Source organism: Candida oxycetoniae (assembly GCF_023343755.2).
Source record: "Candida oxycetoniae strain CBS 10844 chromosome Unknown scaffold77, whole genome shotgun sequence".
NCBI lineage: Eukaryota > Fungi > Ascomycota > Pichiomycetes > Serinales > Debaryomycetaceae > Lodderomyces > Lodderomyces oxycetoniae.
In genome coordinates this window covers 1-18,048 of record NW_026055402.1, presented here as the reverse complement: position 1 = coordinate 18,048, position 18,048 = coordinate 1, and the positions used below count along the sequence as shown (strand labels likewise).

The window sequence follows — 18,048 nt, the reverse complement described above, 5'->3', positions numbered from 1 at the left end:
TGTATACATGTAATAAAATTATATTAGTTGACTTAATGCAGCTACAATGCGCGGACTATTATCATATTTTGAAGCGATTGCCTGGAAAAGATCATTGCTCAATTTTATGTCGCTGGTTTTCAAGACTTTTAAAAACTGAGATATGTACAAGGATGTGCAGGCACCTAACTCTTCAATCTTTTTGTATATAGAAGTTTGTTCTTGGGCGAGTAAGCCTGGATACCGTTTTAAAAAAATAACAAGTTTATTGACCTCGTTTATGTTGGTGATTGTATGTAAAACTGCTGCAAAAAAATTTGAACCTGGTTGTCGATGAAACAAAACAGGTTTAAGGAAAGTCAACTCTCTTAAGGTTTGATCCCGACTTAAACTCCCGAGACTCTTTATAAACTTTTCAACTGCCATTTCGCTGGGACATACCAGATCATCAATCATATATTTCATCATTCGTGCACTCAATTTGGGGTCTAATTCTGTAACTGCAAGCGCAATGTTGTTCAATGTGCGCAGATCCAAAATAGAAATCACCTTTTTATGTTGTGCATCAATAGCTTCTACCAATGTCTTTAACTCAGCGGCTCCAGCGTTGAGTTCAATACTCAACTTGCTCACGCGTGAAAGAAAATGTTTTAATCCTTCTATCCTGAAATAGCCAATGTTTGGTATAATAAAGTTTAAAAATTCCAAAAAAGAAGACTTTGAATCTCCTATACAATCAAGAACCACGTTCGATGCATCTTCAACAGTGAATGCTTCACGTAGTTCCAATAAAGAAGTTCCTCCATTGCTATTAAGATCTGAGTTACGAAAAGCTCTTGTGTCGATAAAAAACTCTTCAAACTTGTGATGATGAGAATCGGTAAATAATTTGTGGAATTTTGAGTCCAAACGGGGTTTTTCTGTCTTTTGAACTGGCTCCAAATCTTGGAGCGGTTTGATCTGCTGATTGTATACCTTTTTCCAGCCAAACAAAATGCTCGCGTATGGGAAAATAGTAGGCTCAGCTTTGGGCTCAAGCTCATTGATCTCACTTTTCGTATTTAGGCTCTTGATTCGGTACGAGGTGTCTCCGTATAAAGTCCGGCTCCTGGAGAGTGATGAAACCAAGACGTCATTGGTATTAAGTTTGGTGACAAGGTCAGCAACATCCTCTGGATTTATAATCCTATAATGTGCTTTAGAAATTGATGAAAAATCTGGTTTATCAGGAACAGCTGCATAGTTTTCCTCAGGTGTGAGTTTTTCTTCTTCAAAAATGTGACGGGCTTGGTTAGCTGTAGGGGTAAAAGTTATAGGCAGAAAACCTGTAGACTTTGTTCGTATAGAATGTCGTACAAGGTACTTGCCCCGAAGCATTGTTTTACACCAATGAATATTTTCAATACTATGAAAGGGTCCATAAAAAATGAATTTTTCAAAAACCGTTCGCATTGATTTCTTTTTTTTTTTTCCTTTTTTTTTTCTTCTCTTGTTCTTCATGGAGTAATTGTTAACCACATATGAGCTCCTTTCATGATCAAAACAAGGTCTTACATTAAGGGACTGTAGTTTCATGAGAAGCCTTGTTATTTTGCTCTTTTGCTCTTTTGCTGTTTCTTTTTTTCTTATTTTACAACTTGAACTGCGTCAAACTTTCACACATATATCTACGTGGATAGATGTATGTTTCAGCATTGTTTCATATCGTATTTCGTTACCTCTGAAAGAGTTCAAGGGCGCGGCCATCACTGGTATATACGTATATCACGCCCTCAGATCTCTTTCTCTGTTAGAAAGCGCAGTTACCGATGCTATATTCTAACGTGTTGTTGTTGTCGTTGTCGTTGTCGTTTTTGTTGTTATTCTCTAAGTTTGTCTTTGCTATGGAGCTCCAGCTTTCTCAACCAAATGCATTTACTCAATTGTACGGGTGGAAAGATGATTGTAGCCAAAAAGCCTTAGAAGCTGTGATACCACAGTGTACACGAGGGGTGGAGAATATATCACCAGAGCAGCAAAAGCTAGTTGCAATGGAACTTTCTATATGTGAATTTGAAAATAATGGTATACAATACCCACTTGAGTGCTATGAGGAAGTAAGAAAGATCCAAATAGGCGGATGTATCAGAGCATTGGAAAAATCCCCTCAATTCTGGACTAGTTTCAGCGGTAACTATAGAAACGTAAAAGAAGTTTGTCACCAGGTAAGCCTACCGTACGAAAAGTCCCAGATTATTGAAGTTTATGAGAATGTAACTGCAATTTACCAATCCTTGGTGCGTGACTTGAAAGCATCGCATAGTCATAGCGAACAAGTGCAAGACCAGCTAGAGAAAAAGTTTGCAGAGATATTTCTGGTTATCGATAGCCTCTTGATGGATAATATGATGAGAAAGGAAGAGATGAATTCAACTTTTCTGCAGTTTCATGAAAACTTTGAAGCTACCATGAACAATGCCTTGGTTATCATCACAAACTCGTACCAAGGCGTTAATACAAACATTCAAGAGATGGAACTGCATTTAAACTATTTTACTCTGGAATTGCGAGACATCACAAGTTTACTACTGCAACAAAGAAACGAATTGAACCTGCAACAAGAAGCTTTGATAAAAAATAATCAGCATTTGTTGTTTCAGCAAAACGAGCTCGTTGCTATGGCCAAAATCCATGCACAAGACATTCATCACCTGACTCAACAACATGCGCTCTCGCTACATAAGCAGTTACAGTATTCAGAGTTTACTTTACAATCAATTGATGCAATCTTGAACCAAAATGTCAATGGCTTGTATTTGCAGAGAACACAAATCATTGAACAAACTTCTTATATCATGGACCATTTTGCAAAATCTTTGTCAGAGTATTTGAACCTATCTGCTCAAAGCTCAATCTGGACTTTTGAAAATACATTGCAAACCTCTCTAGAAAACCTAGAAACAAAAATCAACCAAACAACGGAATCATTGGCCGTGATGAATGCAACTTTGTATGCATGTACATCCTTTGTTGTTCAATCAGCAAAATTTTTCACAAACTTTCATTTTAAAAATGCTCTGCTAGAAATAAGCGCATGGATTTGGAGGAAATTGAATTTTTTCCATAATGGATTTACATTTATCTACAAACTACTCATTGTAACTATATTGTGTATCTTGTTGATAACTATGAGACCTTTTGTCAATGTTTTTTGGCTAATGGCTACACGGGTATCTTCAATACTTGTGTCAATGGGTTTAGGTATTATTTGTGCTTTCATCTGTATAAAGATGGGTAATGCATTCTTAAGCGGTAATGGATAAATTAAAGCGGCTTTCTCCGCAATTCAAAAAAATAAAAATAAAAATAAAAAAAAACGTTCTTTATTTTTTTTATTTTTTCCTTTTTATGGTCCATCATATCATCTTGATGTTGGAGCTTATCTGATGTATATAACCCCCCAAGTGCTCATAATATCTATATTTCTAAGACTAACTTGCTCTCTCTCACAAGAGATACTCAGTAAATCTCAAACGTGTCAAGTTACACCTATTGAACCGGAAATCTATACCAACTTATATACCTATGCTCACCTCATTGATATATCGTATTGCATATCTAATGTGAAACATATAGAAAAGCCCTTCAAGTGCGCTTTAGGTTGTGAATCGCGTTTCCCCAATATGTCTCTTGTTTACCAATGGTCCTTTGATGATTCGGTGACTGGTTATATTGCCAAAACATACGAGAATGTGTTTCGATATGACCAAAGTAAATCAACAAAACCCAAAAAAACAATCATTGTTTCCCTAAGAGGAACACAGTCAGTATTTGACTCCTTTGCCGATATGAAAGTTGATATGACAAACTACAACAACTTGGGCTTACACTTGACATTATGTGGAGAACGTTGTAAAGTACATCGGGGCTTTTATGAGTATTTCAAAACTACTCAAAACCTTATCCATCAGTATATCGAAGAGGAAATGCACAGTTCAAAGCAAGGGTTAGAAGATTATGAGTTGATCATTTTGGGTCATTCATTAGGTGGGAGTGTTGCGTTACTTTTAGGTTTATTCTACCTTGACTTGGGCTATGACAAATTAACTTTGGTAACAATGGGACAGCCCTTGCTTGGCAACTATGAATTTGTAAAATGGACAGATTATGTTCTAGGCAGTCAATACCGACCCCGTCATAACAGTTTTGAGAGGAAATTTCTACGGGTAATACATAAAGATGATGTAATAACAGTCATTCCTAGGGGCCATAGTCCTCTTTATTCCTACCATCAGTTTGACAATCAAGTGTATTTGAATTGTAGCGAACGGAACACTCATCCCACTTTGGAGGAAGTATTGGACTGTTCTAGTGCGAGAGACGAAAACTGCATTTTAAAAGACTTTCCAGATCACCACACAGAGAACAATTACGACTATTTGCAAATTCATATAACGTATTTTAGAAGAATGGGCCTCTGCGGTATTGGTCGATATGAATAACTAATGTATGCATATATATGAAAGAGAAAAAATAAGGCGTGCTTGTTGAGACGTCTCCTACCTGCTGAACCCAAACCGTGGCTGGCCATAATCATCGTCCTCTTCCTCGTCCTCGTCCTCGTCCTCATTTTCTTCTTTTTCTGCATCATCTTGATAGTATTGCATTCTTTTATCAGCTCCATTTGCCTTATGTTGTTCGTTGTTTTTGAATTGTAGAGTGCTGGAAGAGCTATCATTAACAATCTCCTGACTTTTCATACTCTGGAATATCAGCATAGCTTCAGTTTCACTATCATCATCCTCCACAAACAAAACAGAGGGTCGATAACCTTTGACCTCGCTTATTGCTCCATTGAATTCAGAGTCCACTGTTCTCCTATCCTTTTTCTTTTGTTTACTTCCAGGAAAACACAAAGTATCTGCGTTGACCATTTCAATATATGGTCTCTTGCCAACTCCTAATTTGAAGGGTTTATTTTTCTTAAATTTTTTAAAGTTCTTACGTTCTCCACAACTAATATCCATTGCCACGTTTGGATACTGTTTTCGTCTTAATGGAGTATCAACAATTTCAACAATTGCCAAATTCGACAAATCTTGAGATATTTCCTCCCCTTGTTTTTCTGCTATTCCTAGCTCCTTGTTCCAACTCTTGGTTGACTCCTCTTTTGCTTGAACAACTGCGTCGATAAACGAAATTTTGGGAATAAATTTCGCAATTTTTGGAGGCTGCTGGGATGTGAATGACTCGTATTTTCGCTTTCGAAGGTTGATTCCAACTGGTTGCTTCACTGGAGAAATACCCTCACCTTCTTGTGAAGTTTCATTGTTACTCACTTTATTGTCAACTGCTTCTTCTTTTTCATCATCATCATCTTCTTCTTCAATTTCTTCTTCAATTTCTGCTTCTCCTTTTTCTTCTTCTTGAGCTTTATTGATGGAGCTTATTAAATTAACTTCAGGTAGGTCTTGTGGTTCAAGTTGTGTTTCTTTGGTGAATTGACCTTCGAGCTCAAGGTTAGCTAAAGGTTCAGGTTCGTCTTGATGTGTTTGGGATTTATCTTTATCTGCACTTGTACCTGGTGGTTCCTTGGTAATGTTCGATGAGGATGGTATATTATTGAGGGAGAAAAAATGCAACTTGTCTACCTTTTCATACTTTCGTCGTTTGCGTTGACCAATTGCTGAAGCGGCTGATCGTTTCAACTGAGGAATATGATTGACTGGTATTGAGTCTAATGAATTACTCAAAATCTGTTGAAATAAATCATCCTCATTAAGTGCATTAAGTCCAAAAACATCGTGGGAGTTTATGAGTACAAATTTATTGTCCCCTGCTCTTGTCTTGATTTCTTCCTCGGATTTTTCCACAATCTCTGTGTCCATCCATTCAATCTTGTAAAATGATAAAAATAGATGGGTTTGTAAAAAATGGACACGAGACTTCCGTGACAAGGAGTCATTATCAATTTTTAGTATCGTATCGCAATTGTGATGTTCAAGCCAAGCGTCTACATTGTTGGGGTTCGATAGTAAAGTTTTTAACCAACTCTCGCTCAATATGTGTAAACCTTTAATTACTGCTTTTTTAAATGCAATCAGGTTGGAGCTCGTTTTGTTCGTGTAAACGTGAGTTGCCTCATTTATATCAGTCACGACTGAGATACCAATGTTTAACTCGGCTAACTTGTCAATCAATTCATCCTTTGTATCCACATATAATTTAAAGTCGACCCATTCAATTACCAAGGGGTAATCCTTGTAATCGGGGTTTGAGTCTGCCTCGGGTTGAATCACTATTCTCAAACTTTGAGTAAAGTCCAATTTTTTCGGTTTTTCATCCTTTTGCAATCGTACTACCTCTTCGTTGATCTTGGATTTGGCTCGAGACAATATACACAAATGTAATGGAATCTTACCCAGGGCATCTGCTGCAGATCCTATGATCACATCAAGTAGCTCTCGCGACGATTTTCGTGAAGTGAACCTGAAATCAACATCTTCTTTCCTACCGACTTTGTAAATATGCTCAGGAATCAAAATCTTTGTTTCTTAAAAGTTCTAAAGGTTAGTGTGTCAATATCCTTCCATCCTTCCACTTTTTCCCCATTTTTCGAGGGAAAAGGGGGAAGAAGAAGTTTGAAAAAATTGATGAATTTCATACCGCAATCAAGGCCTACCTCTGCCTCGTGTCTTGCCACCCACATGGTAAACACATTTGCTATACGTTAAAGACTAAAGTTAAAAAAATACAAGGCTATTCTATTTGAAGCTTTACCTAATTTATTTTTCGCAACTATTTTTTTTTTATTAATATTGGAGATGAAACGAGTAAACACGATGCTCTGTGAACTCTTTGACATACTGGTGGAGTGTTTGTATGTAGAAACATGAAATAAACTAAGATCTAAGACACTATCAACCTATTTACTCGTTACTCGCTTTGTTGGACTTTGTCCTTGATAGATTTAGTCGATGATTTTTTTATAGACTTGGATTTCTTCTTTTTTTTATCATCACGCAACTTTTTACCAAGTACTTTACCAACAGTTTGAGCATCTGCCAACTCCAATAATGTCTTTTCAAATGCCAGTTCGCCTTTGCTCGTCTTCTCAACTTCTTTATCGCTCGGTGTTTCTTTGAGAACGTCTAAATCCTCGTCGTATAATTTGTCAGTATAGAACAATGGCAATGCTGGCGATGTCACTGTTTTTAACATAATGGTTTTCACTGTATCTATATCAAATGCTGAAACAACATCATTTATATTCTTGACCAAGTCTTCCTTTGAAAATACCGGCGCATCTTTTTCTCCATCGTCATCTCCACTTATATATCCTATCTTGATGGAAATAATTGTTCCCTGTGGCGGCAAGTAATGAGTACTGTGCAAGCACTTTTCTAATTGATTTTTCAAAGTTTGAAGAGAGAGCTCTTTATTATTAGATGACGTAGTGACTCTGATTGGGATCGGTATTTTGTTTGTCTTGTAGAAAACTTTTCCTAGCAATTTGGGCATGGAATTGAGAACTGCATCATCTACTAGGAATAGATCGTACTCAGAGTAAAGCTGACGTCTACTTTCAAACGACTTGTAGTTTGTCTTAATCACACTCACGGGTAAAATGTTTTCAAGAGTATTCAAGCTCGCCTCTTCGATTTTTTCAATATCCCCGTTGCTTTTCACAATTTCGTCACGTACAATCAAACACGTTTTCACGTCGCTCTCGTTATATATAGGTTTAGTGAGCTTAATGGTTTTTGGTTTGAATTGTGGTTTTCCACTGAAAAACTTCTTGGACTCTATTGTAAGATATGCTGTCCTATCACTAGTATCGTCGTCCTCAAACAACTGCAGTTTTCGATCGGAGAGTGTGGATTTACTTCCCTCTCGTAACAAAAATTTTGTCAATTCCGATAAAGCTTTTCTGGAAACTTTTTCAGGAATAACAACACTAGATGGCACATCAGTGGTCGTTACCTCAGAAGAAGGTGCTTTCACCTCTACTTTTTTAGCTGCTTTTTGGGGTTTCGTTACCTTAGAGGAACGTTGAACCTTATCAACCACCGGCGAAGCCGACCCTTTAGATCTGGTTTTGGCCATTGCTTTATGAAGATTGAAAAGTATCTCTGAAATTTCACTAAAGTCTCATCTCATCTCATCTCATCTCATCTCGCGAAACGCTTTAAAAAAATTGTATCCTGCATATAACACCTTAACTTAACTCACCCGCCTACCTACCTACCTACCTAACTAACTCACTAACTAACTAACTCACCGATTAACTACACCAACCGTAATCACCCCTCGTCCATTCGCCTACAGAAAAAGTACCAGAAAACGTTTTCTCTTTCAATATTTTTATGAATAGTATATTTATATATATATATACACTATACACATTTATACACTGCGTCAGTTAATTTTTCTATACATCAAAATATATGCGTTTTTGACGTTTTCATCATTTCCTGAATTTAGAACTTCGTCATCATCAATTTCTTTAACAATTGTATCATCTATTCTCCACCATTTATGCGAGTCAAAATCGTAAATGTCACTCGTGTAATGACCCGCGTCTGCATTCGAACCATGATGATATACCACAGAATTGAGCTGGTACTTGTGCTCATCATTGTGTGTGTTGTTTGTATGGGTTGTTATTGGAGAATGAGCTCTTGGCAATGTGGATAATAACGCACCACCTCCCATTGTCATACTATGTGTCGCAGATAGTATTCTTGAAGGAATGGTCAATGTATGATTGTATGTAACCTTCTTTTTCAACTTTTCAATAGCTACTTCTTGGTTTTTGGAATAACTGAATCTTTTCAAATGAATTATTAAAACCTCCGGTAATTTCGAGATAAACGTTTGTTTTTTAACCTGTATTTCTGTATTGTTGTTGTTTATGTAGGATATATTCTCTAACTCGTTGAGATGTGTAAAAGCATCTTCAATGGAATCCGAATTGGAAATGTCTAGTTGGAAATGCTGAAATGGGTCAAGCGTGATGGATTTTTGAAACGATGAGCCCTTGGGTATCGTGATAACTGACTTAAATTCTCCTCCAAATATCATATTTAATGGTGTTGGTTCTAGTTCGGTTTTGCTGATGTTTTTCTTGCCTCCTACTTGACTCCATTCATTGTCATCCTCCGTCTCATTTTTGGCCCTTTTTATGCAAGTCTTCACATTATACTTGAACTTGGTCAACTCTTGAGCATCTTCTGAGGAATATGACTGTATTAAATGATCAACTTGAGTAGTGTTCAACCTCCGTAAAGCAAAGAGAAACTCTTCGTTTAAGGCATCCAAATAATAGCCTAAAAACTCCTCTGCATCCTCTTGCTGTCCCCACTTCAAATGTGAAAATTTTTTGTGCTTAGTTAATGCAGAATAAAATGTCTCTATCGGTACAGGCGCCTTGGAATTATCGTTAGGCTTAAACTCATTAAATAATTTTATTGTAGCATCAAGTAAAGGTTGCGAGGAAACTATCAAATCTCCAATCGATTTGGTCTCTATTAATTTTAAAAGCTTGTTGAAAGGTTGACAATAAATCATAACTTGAAGTATCGAGTTCATGAAACATATATTGCCCGTATTAGTCAAACCTTTGGGTCTTACATTGAATGTTGGAAAATCGTTGAAGATCGAGTAGTTTGGATCAAACATAATCTTGAGTAGTAGAATTCCCAATGAATATGCTGGTTCGTTTTCAATTTGAAGCTTTCGCCCGTCCTCTACTGTACTTGATGAAGAAGGATCGGGAGAAAGTTTAGTGCAAGAAGATAACGTCGTGTCATTTGTCAATGTAGCCTGAGTCACACCGTTTTTTGGTTTCTGTATTTTTTTGCTTTTTGGTGTGATGGGAGCCGTTGCTTGTAAAAATGATGCCCAATTACTGGTTTGTGGGGGTTGTGGGCTCGATAATAATGTTGCTGTTGTTGTTGTTGTTGCTGCTGTTGTTGTCGCTGCTGCCGATATTGTTTTTTTCTCTTCTTCTTCCTCCTCCTCCTCCTCCTCCTCCTCCTCCTTTGTCTTTGCTGTTTTCAAAGTCGCTTTTGTACTTTGTATGATAATTTTGTTTCCTTGATTTACATCGATAAATTTCGCATAGTTTGCACTGATGATAAACGTTTCGGATTTCCCAAAAAGCTCATCCAACATGTTTGACTTGGAAATCACGTCTACGACACGGGACTGTTCTATTAAAGGAAAATCGTTTAAAAAGTCGTCTTGTTGAGTATTTATATATATTGGCAACGATTCTTTGGGTTTTTTCTTGATTATTTGTTCGGTCGTAATTTCCTTTTCAAAAGTATTAGTTTCATTATCATTATCAATGACTATGGGAGTTGTTGTTTTTGTTGTTGTTTTTGTTGTTGCTTTTGTTGTTGCTTTTGTTGTTGTTGTATCATAACCATTCAAATCTGACGAGATTGGTTTTTGCGTACTTGCAACAGGAGAAAGCATACTTGGACTCCGCTGCTCCAGTTGCGGCTGCATTGTGTCAGATGCATTTGAGATTATCTTATTTTGATGCAGATTTTGCAGGTGTTGCAACGATTTTCGATGTTGAGGTAAAGATTCTAGAGAATTATTTGACTGTAGATCCTGCTGCTGCTGCTGTTGTTGTTGTTGCTGTTGATGGTGCTGCTGCTGCTGTTGATGGTGCTGCTGCTGCTGCTGCTGCTGTTGTTGATGTTGTTGTTGTTGATGGTGCTGCTGCTGCTGCTGATGGTGGTGCTGTTGTTGTTGGCGGATTTGGTGTTTTGTGGGTTTATTAATAGGTTGATGTATGGTCGAAAACAGCGGGTGTGGGATGGAATGTGGGACTGGTTGAAGATGGGGCTGTGGGGCTGCAAATGAGGGCTGTATCATGTAAGGTTGCAGGCCTTGCGGCAGGTACACCTCCTGTGGATATGGCAAGTATGTGTACATGGGATTTATCAACATCGGATAGCTATAATTCCCGTTACTATACAGCATGTAGTACTGTTGCGGTGTAAGTTGTTGTGGCGTAAGCTGATGGTGCTGGTGCTGGTGCTGGTGCTGGTGCTGTTGTGGCAAATGAGGATGGGTATAGGGTTGTTGTTGAATTGGCTGATAATAGTGACGAGGTGAAAAACTTACTGCATCACCTCTAAAGCGCAGTGAGCCGCCATTTGATGTATTATTTGCTGGTGTAGAAGTAGTAGTCTGTGTTGAGGATGGGGGTGCTGACATAAATAAAAGAATTTTTTCTGTATGCTTCAAAGTGGAAGTTGGATGTCTAGCTTAAAACATGAAATTTGAACATGGGATGAAGAAGAACTCTTTGAAATAAATGATCCTTTTACTCCCCCCTAAATTGTTGTTACTGGGAAACTTTTGTATACCTAAATGTGAAATATAGAAATTCAAGCAATCACACTGTAATAATCAGACCCGTGTGCCTTGGTAACTAGAGCTGATATTGGAAACTGGAAACTGGAAACTTGTTTTCTTCTAGGGGAAAGATATGAATGGAATGGCCTATTGGGGAATCGTGCTTGAATTCAATTCGAGCGAAAAAAAAAAAAAAAAAAAAAAAAAAAAATTTCACCAAAAAAAAAAAAAAAAATTTTTTCCCCNAAAAAAAATAAAAAAAAAAAAAAAAAAAAAAAAAAAAAAAAAAAAAAAAAAAAAAAAATTTCAGCAAAAAAAGAAAAAAAAATTTGTTCTCCTGATTTCCGAAATAGCTGCTACCAAACGGAGGAGGGATAACAGAAGGGATAATAGAAAGGGGAGAAAAGGCAGGGGAGAAAGGGCAGGGAAGAAAAGACAGAAGAGAAAGGGAAGATAGGAATAAAAGTAGAGACGAGGTAAAGCAAAGGATGGAACGATAAAGTAAAGAAAAATAAAGCAAGGTAAAAATAGGTAAAAATAGGTAAAAATAGGTAAAAATAGGTAAAGAAAAGTATTAGATAAATAAAGATAGGTTAGATAAAGGAGGTACAGCTAACCTATCTTAGGTATAGGAGGTAACGGAGGTAAAGGAGTGTTGGGAGTGTTGGGTTACTCTATTATTTTTTCGTAGTTTTTATAATTATAAATCACTATAAAAATAGCTAATAAATGGCGACATATTGAAATAGGAAGAAATTGATTACATGGCAGTTTAAACAATATTTGCCATAGTAAATTATTTTGACTTTTTTCATTAAAGGAAATAACTTTTAAATTTGATTTACAAAGTAGTTGACTATTATCATTAAGTTTCTGGGTAAATTCACGACAATCACAATACCAATTGTCAAGATCAACGTGGTATTCTTCTTCTTCTTCTTTTTCTTCTATTATCCCCAAACTTGGCTGCTTTTTTTTATCGGTTTTTAGTAATGGACTAAATTTCCCATCCTTCCACTCGTATCCGAGTTTGGCCAATAAAGCATGGATATTTCTCTTCTCTTTTTTCGCTATTAATTTGATTATGTGTAAACTTTCTTGCTGCTGCTGTTGCTGCTTATTAGTAGTATATTTTTGAAAATCTACATCACCTTCAATTTCCATTGCAAAAACCCACTCCAAAGCTTGAAAAACTACTTCTCCTAGTAGCATTGAGAGCAATAACAATTTATTACGATTTACAGAAACTAGTTGTTGCAGCTCGTTTATTTTCAAAATGTCGAATTGATTCAACATATGCTCGTTATCCTTTGACCCTTCTCTTACCACCTCTCCCAATAAATCCGTCTCTAATAGCCCCTTCAAGCTTGCATCCAATATCTCAATGGTCAAAAGACCAGCATCATCGTTTTGCATTTGAACCAACTCGCTTGTAATGAAAAATAAAGAAAACGAAAAGAATCAACGAAAAAAAAAAAATCCTGGTGAGAATATACCCATAGTAGAGCCCGCTTTTTATATGGATTGGATATCGCATATTCCCCGAGATTTGCAGGAGCGGGTGCATGAGACTATACAGAAAGAACCTTCGAGTCAACAGGTATTTACGGACTTGTACACATTTTTAGTGGAAGACTCAAACAAACGAAGGAAGCTTCATAGTAGTAATGGCCAACAACAACAACAACAAGAAGAAGAAGATAATGAAGAATCTGGCTTTGAGGAAACCGCTGGTTCTGCCTTTGAAGAACTCGAGCCTTCGTCATCTGTGCATCCAGACTCGGTTATTTTCGATATACAGCAAATCTCATTCGCATCACCATTACGAAAGAGAATGAACTTGACTTTTCATTTGATAGAACAGAATGGGCAAGCCGTTCCCATCTTGTCAATAGTGAACCCGGCTAATGACTCACCGGAAATTTCTTTTATAAACTTACGACAAGCCGTGAAATTGTGTGTTATATTGCCAATATTGGGTAATTCTACCAATGCTCAAAAAAAGGGTGTTTCGTTGCTATGTTTCTGGATGCACGAACTGTACTACACCGACTCTAATGTTTCCAAAGATCCAGTTATATGTCAGTTAAATTTGGACGCAATAAAGAAACAGATGATTAAGAATGGAAAACTACCAGCGGATATTGAAAATCAATTCGACGTGTCGAGCTATAAAAACGATGTAGTACTCAACCCTATTCAAGAGAGAATAATTGATTATTTCAAGAGGCAATTCAAATTATGCGGAATCAACTTGATCAGCTACTTGCCATCTAACACTATATTTAAAAACAGGTTTATTGTTAATGAGGATACTGCGATTGCAATTACATCTGGCAATTCCACGTCACCTTCGATAATTATGGTTGAGTGCCATAAAGGTGCCCGGGATGGTAATTTGATTTTCTTAGAACAAAACGAACACAATCCAGCATATTTGATTTTTGCATTTAAGAAGCCCATCTTGGTTTTTGGAATGTCAAAAGTTTTAAAAGCCAGTTACACAAGTATAACCAAACACACTTTCAGCTTGAACGTTGTTGTTTTGAATGATAGGGATGAAGAAAGACCAATTGAGTTTAGCATGATTGATCAGGCGTACTTTCAATTGATTGATGAGTTTATGAGATCCCACGGAATAAGTGATGATTCCTATAACGATGACAATAAGGAAAAAATTGATACCAAAAACAATAATGGTGGAAGCACTGCTAACGTGGCAGGAGAAGCAGGCGCTGCTGCAATAGGTGCTGGTGGTGGTGATGAAGAAGACGACGAGGACGAGGACGATGGCGATTTTGAAGGAGGTAATGAGATTGAGAGCGATGTGGCCGAAGAATACGATAGTGCTTTGGAAAGTGTTCAAGAAGACCAAGGAGCTACTGACGACGATGTATTTACGAAATCTAAAGAGGAATAATAAAGTATAAAAAAAAAAAAAAAAAAGGACCAAAAAACTTGATAAATCTCTGTTTATTATTCTGAAATGTCTGTAACAAAAGAGAAGAAAGGGAGATATCCTCGAATAATTACTATTTACTTGTAGGGCTGGCCATATTGTTCAAACAATTGAAAGAACTTGCCTCTATCATTTGATGTAAATAACCTGTTTTTCAAGTCCTTGGTACTTACCAAGTCCTCTTTTCTTTGTCTTTGCTCTCGCAACATTATCAATCTTCGTTCTAATAGCTCTCTACTGTGAGTCATTTGTGGATCGTATATGAAATAGTAAATTGCCGATGTTATACTCATTGCAGTAGCGTATCCAATTACCTTTTGTGACAATTTTGACGGAGAGCCACTAAGTCCGACTTGGAAAAGTCTTATAGCAGCTCCCGTGACTAAGCTAAAGGCAAAACCACCAGTCGTAGGCATCGTGTGTCAACTTATATGGGTGTTATTATACAATTTTTCAAACGAACCTTGTCTTTGAACTTGCTCTAATGTTTTTTTTTCTACAGTCAATTTAATTGGTGTGAATAAAAAGAGTGTGTGTATAAAGAAAAGAAAAAAGACATCTACATATACATAACGAGTGGTAGCACCTTGGGAGAGACTTGGATACTAGGTAGACATTTGAGTATCCCAATTTATGGGTATAAATAGAGACAAGGTTCTTTGAGAAATCAATTACCGAGGGAGGAAGGAGGAGAGAGAGAGAGAGAGAGGAGAGGCTGGACTTTGCGTAGCGAACGGTGTAATGGGCGTAGTGTCCCCCTTCTTTGACCATCGCCATTTTAGGTTTCCTTCTTTTTTTTTCTTTTTCCTTTTAGCAATTCCGCTTTTGGAAATTTTGAATTTTCCATTTTGCAATAAGTACAATGGAATTTTTCAAAACTGTGGGGCAGATGAAGCAAGATAAGAAGAAGAAAACACTTTTGCTCGATAGTGTCGATAGTGTCGATAGTGTCGCATTACTCGTACAAACTATAATAGTGTCGCACCACTCATCGAACTTTAATAGTGTTGGTCAGTGTGCTCCACTATCTCGCTCTGCTCGATAAGTGTCGTGTTTCCTCTAATGTCGATCAATTTCTTCAAGGGCCATCCCACGAGGTCATTATTACCAGCAAAAGAGATTGCCCACTCTTACAATAAAGTATTGCTTGAATCAAATTATTTGGCTTATGATACGGACTACGATAACCAGCATCCATTGGCTTATGGTACTGATCCGGGTAATCTTGAAGTACGAGACGTTATTGCCTCTTGGGTGAACAAGAAATTTAACATTCATTCAACTAGAGGTGACTTGATCAACTTGACATCTGGAGCTTCTTACGGAATTGCAAATCTCCTCACATCGGTGACTTCTCTTGCAATAACACGTAGGGCATTCATTGTGACTCCAACATATTTTTTAATCAATAATGCATTCGTTGACGTTGGGTTGGGGGACAGGCTAACTGCGATCAATGAAACAGCTGGTGATGAATATGAGATTGACTTGAATGCATTGGAAAAGGAATTGATCAAATACTCGAGTGATTTGGAGCAAATCTCAGAAAACATGACTATCACAAACGATCCAAGAGGAGAGCGCAAGCTCTACCTGTTTGTGCTATACCTTGTACCAACATTTTCAAATCCAGGAGGTACCACATATTCTCTTAAAACAAGGTTGAAGTTGCTAGAGCTCGCAAGGAAATTCGACTTGCTTATTATTAGCGATGATGTTTATGAGTATTTGGATTACTCTAATGATGATGATGGTGCAGTAACATCTGTACATGTGCCGATTCCCAAGATCTCTCAACTTGACCAACAAACCGTGCGCAACAAATATGGAAACTCAATTTCAAATGCAACTTTTTCCAAAATCATAGCCCCCGGATTGAGATGTGGATGGCAGGAATCAGCTACTCCGGCATTAGTTCAACAATTGAGTGTAACTGGTGCCAACAAATCGGGAGGCACGCCAGCACAATTAGCGACACTAGTAGTTGCAGAGATGATAAAAACTGGGGAATTAGATACGATAATAGAAAATTTTGTTTCTGTTTATAAGGAAAGAGCTCATGTTTTGAAGCTCTGTGTGGAAAAGTATTTACCAGAGAATACAAAAGTATATGGAGGAGATGGAGGATATTTTTTTTGGATCGAGTTGCCTCATAATGTAGATAATCAATCAGTAATTCACGAATTGGCCAAGAAAGGTGTCATTCTTGCTGGTGGTGAGAATTTCGAGGTTTACGGAGATAAAAGAGGATGGGGTGACCATTGTGTTCGATTAAGCATAAGTTATTTGACAACCGACGAAATCCAACGTGGGATTAAACAATGGGGTGAGACTATTACAGAAGTTGGAAAATTGACCAAATCTTGAATCACTTTTCTTTCTTCCTATCTATTTATCTATCTTTTTTTCTTGTTGGTCAATCGGATCTGTAGCATGTGTTCTACGAAAGATTCAATTTTGAACAAGTTACTTTTTGAAATTTCCCTTTTAAAAAAAAAAAAAAAAAAAAAAAAAAAAACAGTAGTAATATTTTGCAGCCATTTCTTTCTTTTTTTTTTTAATTAAAAAGTAAAATTGATGTTTTTGCGTCTTTATTTCAACCACAAGCCTCAATAATGGTTAGAGATTGGGCGATAAGATTCAAAGCGATTCAGCTCTCAGGGCTATCGACGATTTCGTATGTTTTTGATTTTGTATTTTATTCAACAATCTTAGCTCTCTCTGTACTGCTAGGACGAATTATTCCTCCGAGATTTCATGAGTTTCTGATTTATGATATTTCGATAAGGTACACTTATATTGAACAAGTTACTGTACCAGTTTGGTTGCTTGTGCTTATTTCTGCCGGTATTCCCTCCGTACAGTTTATAATATTTGCTATTATCACCAAACGTGCCTCGTTTAAGAGGAGGTTATGGGATATTTTTGCAGGGAATTTATGTTTATTAGGGGCCCAAGCTACACAAATCTGGACTGTTGTTTTGTTGAAAAATATAACCGGTTTACCTCGACCCGATGTTATTGACAGATGCGAGCCAATGGTGCAGAATATTCCTTTAACTCAACTATCAAATGTTTCTATTTGTACCCAACCGAATTGGAATATAGTCATGGAAGGATTCAGATCTTTTCCAAGTGGGCATGCATCAACCGTATACTGTGGCATGATTATTACTTCGTTGAATTTCGCTGCTCACTTACAAGCTTTTGACCAAAGAAACAATTCATTCAAAGTGTTTTTAACTATAGTGCCCTTATTAGGCGCTGCATTCGTAGCTAGTACTAGAGTGAGTGATAATCGACACTATTTAAGGGACGTTATAGCTGGGTCTATAATTGGTACGTTTGTTGGTTTAGCATATTACCATCAATACCATCCTAGTGTATTTAATTTGAGGAATAAAGGAAGGGCTTTCCCACCAAGGAGATTTGGCATTAATAGATTTCTAAGAAATATTGGAGGTTTTTGGTCATTTGGAAGAGGTGATCAAGATATTGATATGGAAGCAGTTGAAGCAAGAGCTATGAATAATGACGATGTAGAAAAACGATTACCATTGAATGAGAATGGAGATTCTACACAAGTGAACAACTTGAGTGATAATATTAAATATGTCAATGCAATGTTATAGGTAGAAAAATAAAAGGACAAAAAAGAAAATCACAAATAACAGTGTTTTCTTTTCTTTTCTTTTCTTTTCTTTTCTTTTCTTTTCTTTTCTTTTCTTTCCCCCCCCCCCCCCCCCCCCCCCCCC

At 37.1% G+C, this 18,048-nt stretch overlaps 10 protein-coding genes across 10 annotated transcripts; 4 read left to right on the top strand and 6 right to left on the bottom strand. All coding sequences in view use genetic code 12, as the record gives it.

The window, feature by feature from the left end:
- Positions 1-18: 18 nt before the first annotated feature.
- Positions 19-1,356, bottom strand: KGF56_002018 (uncharacterized protein; the record flags this gene model as incomplete). The annotated part of the gene is made up of 1 exon (XM_049323202.1): positions 19-1,356. One exon carries the CDS (start codon positions 1,354-1,356, stop codon positions 19-21), a length of 1,338 nt encoding a protein of 445 aa, XP_049180925.1.
- A 506-nt stretch (positions 1,357-1,862) lies between these two features.
- KGF56_002017 (uncharacterized protein) lies at positions 1,863-4,460 on the top strand (the record flags this gene model as incomplete). The annotated part of the gene is made up of 2 exons (XM_049323201.1): positions 1,863-2,990; positions 3,609-4,460. The coding sequence occupies 2 exons, from the start codon at positions 1,863-1,865 to the stop codon at positions 4,458-4,460; spliced, it is 1,980 nt and encodes a 659-aa protein (XP_049180924.1).
- Positions 4,461-4,517: 57 nt separating this feature from the next.
- On the bottom strand, positions 4,518-6,667 carry KGF56_002016 (uncharacterized protein; the record flags this gene model as incomplete). The annotated part of the gene is made up of 2 exons (XM_049323200.1): positions 4,518-6,511; positions 6,625-6,667. 2 exons carry the CDS (start codon positions 6,665-6,667, stop codon positions 4,518-4,520), a joined length of 2,037 nt encoding a protein of 678 aa, XP_049180923.1.
- Positions 6,668-6,894: 227 nt separating this feature from the next.
- Positions 6,895-8,064, bottom strand: CIC1 (Cic1p; the record flags this gene model as incomplete). The annotated part of the gene is made up of 1 exon (XM_049323199.1): positions 6,895-8,064. One exon carries the CDS (start codon positions 8,062-8,064, stop codon positions 6,895-6,897), a length of 1,170 nt encoding a protein of 389 aa, XP_049180922.1.
- A 312-nt stretch (positions 8,065-8,376) lies between these two features.
- KGF56_002014 (mRNA-binding ubiquitin-specific protease) lies at positions 8,377-11,193 on the bottom strand (the record flags this gene model as incomplete). The annotated part of the gene is made up of 1 exon (XM_049323198.1): positions 8,377-11,193. One exon carries the CDS (start codon positions 11,191-11,193, stop codon positions 8,377-8,379), a length of 2,817 nt encoding a protein of 938 aa, XP_049180921.1.
- An 810-nt stretch (positions 11,194-12,003) lies between these two features.
- Positions 12,004-12,750, bottom strand: KGF56_002013 (uncharacterized protein; the record flags this gene model as incomplete). Its single annotated transcript, XM_049323196.1, has 1 exon — positions 12,004-12,750. One exon carries the CDS (start codon positions 12,748-12,750, stop codon positions 12,004-12,006), a length of 747 nt encoding a protein of 248 aa, XP_049180920.1.
- Positions 12,751-12,853: 103 nt separating this feature from the next.
- Positions 12,854-14,254, top strand: KGF56_002012 (uncharacterized protein; the record flags this gene model as incomplete). Its single annotated transcript, XM_049323195.1, has 1 exon — positions 12,854-14,254. One exon carries the CDS (start codon positions 12,854-12,856, stop codon positions 14,252-14,254), a length of 1,401 nt encoding a protein of 466 aa, XP_049180919.1.
- A 116-nt stretch (positions 14,255-14,370) lies between these two features.
- KGF56_002011 (uncharacterized protein) lies at positions 14,371-14,709 on the bottom strand (the record flags this gene model as incomplete). Its single annotated transcript, XM_049323194.1, has 1 exon — positions 14,371-14,709. One exon carries the CDS (start codon positions 14,707-14,709, stop codon positions 14,371-14,373), a length of 339 nt encoding a protein of 112 aa, XP_049180918.1.
- A 646-nt stretch (positions 14,710-15,355) lies between these two features.
- KGF56_002010 (2-aminoadipate transaminase) lies at positions 15,356-16,660 on the top strand (the record flags this gene model as incomplete). The annotated part of the gene is made up of 1 exon (XM_049323193.1): positions 15,356-16,660. One exon carries the CDS (start codon positions 15,356-15,358, stop codon positions 16,658-16,660), a length of 1,305 nt encoding a protein of 434 aa, XP_049180917.1.
- A 248-nt stretch (positions 16,661-16,908) lies between these two features.
- KGF56_002009 (uncharacterized protein) lies at positions 16,909-17,925 on the top strand (the record flags this gene model as incomplete). Its single annotated transcript, XM_049323192.1, has 1 exon — positions 16,909-17,925. The coding sequence occupies one exon, from the start codon at positions 16,909-16,911 to the stop codon at positions 17,923-17,925; it is 1,017 nt and encodes a 338-aa protein (XP_049180916.1).
- Between the last annotated feature and the right edge of the window lie 123 nt (positions 17,926-18,048).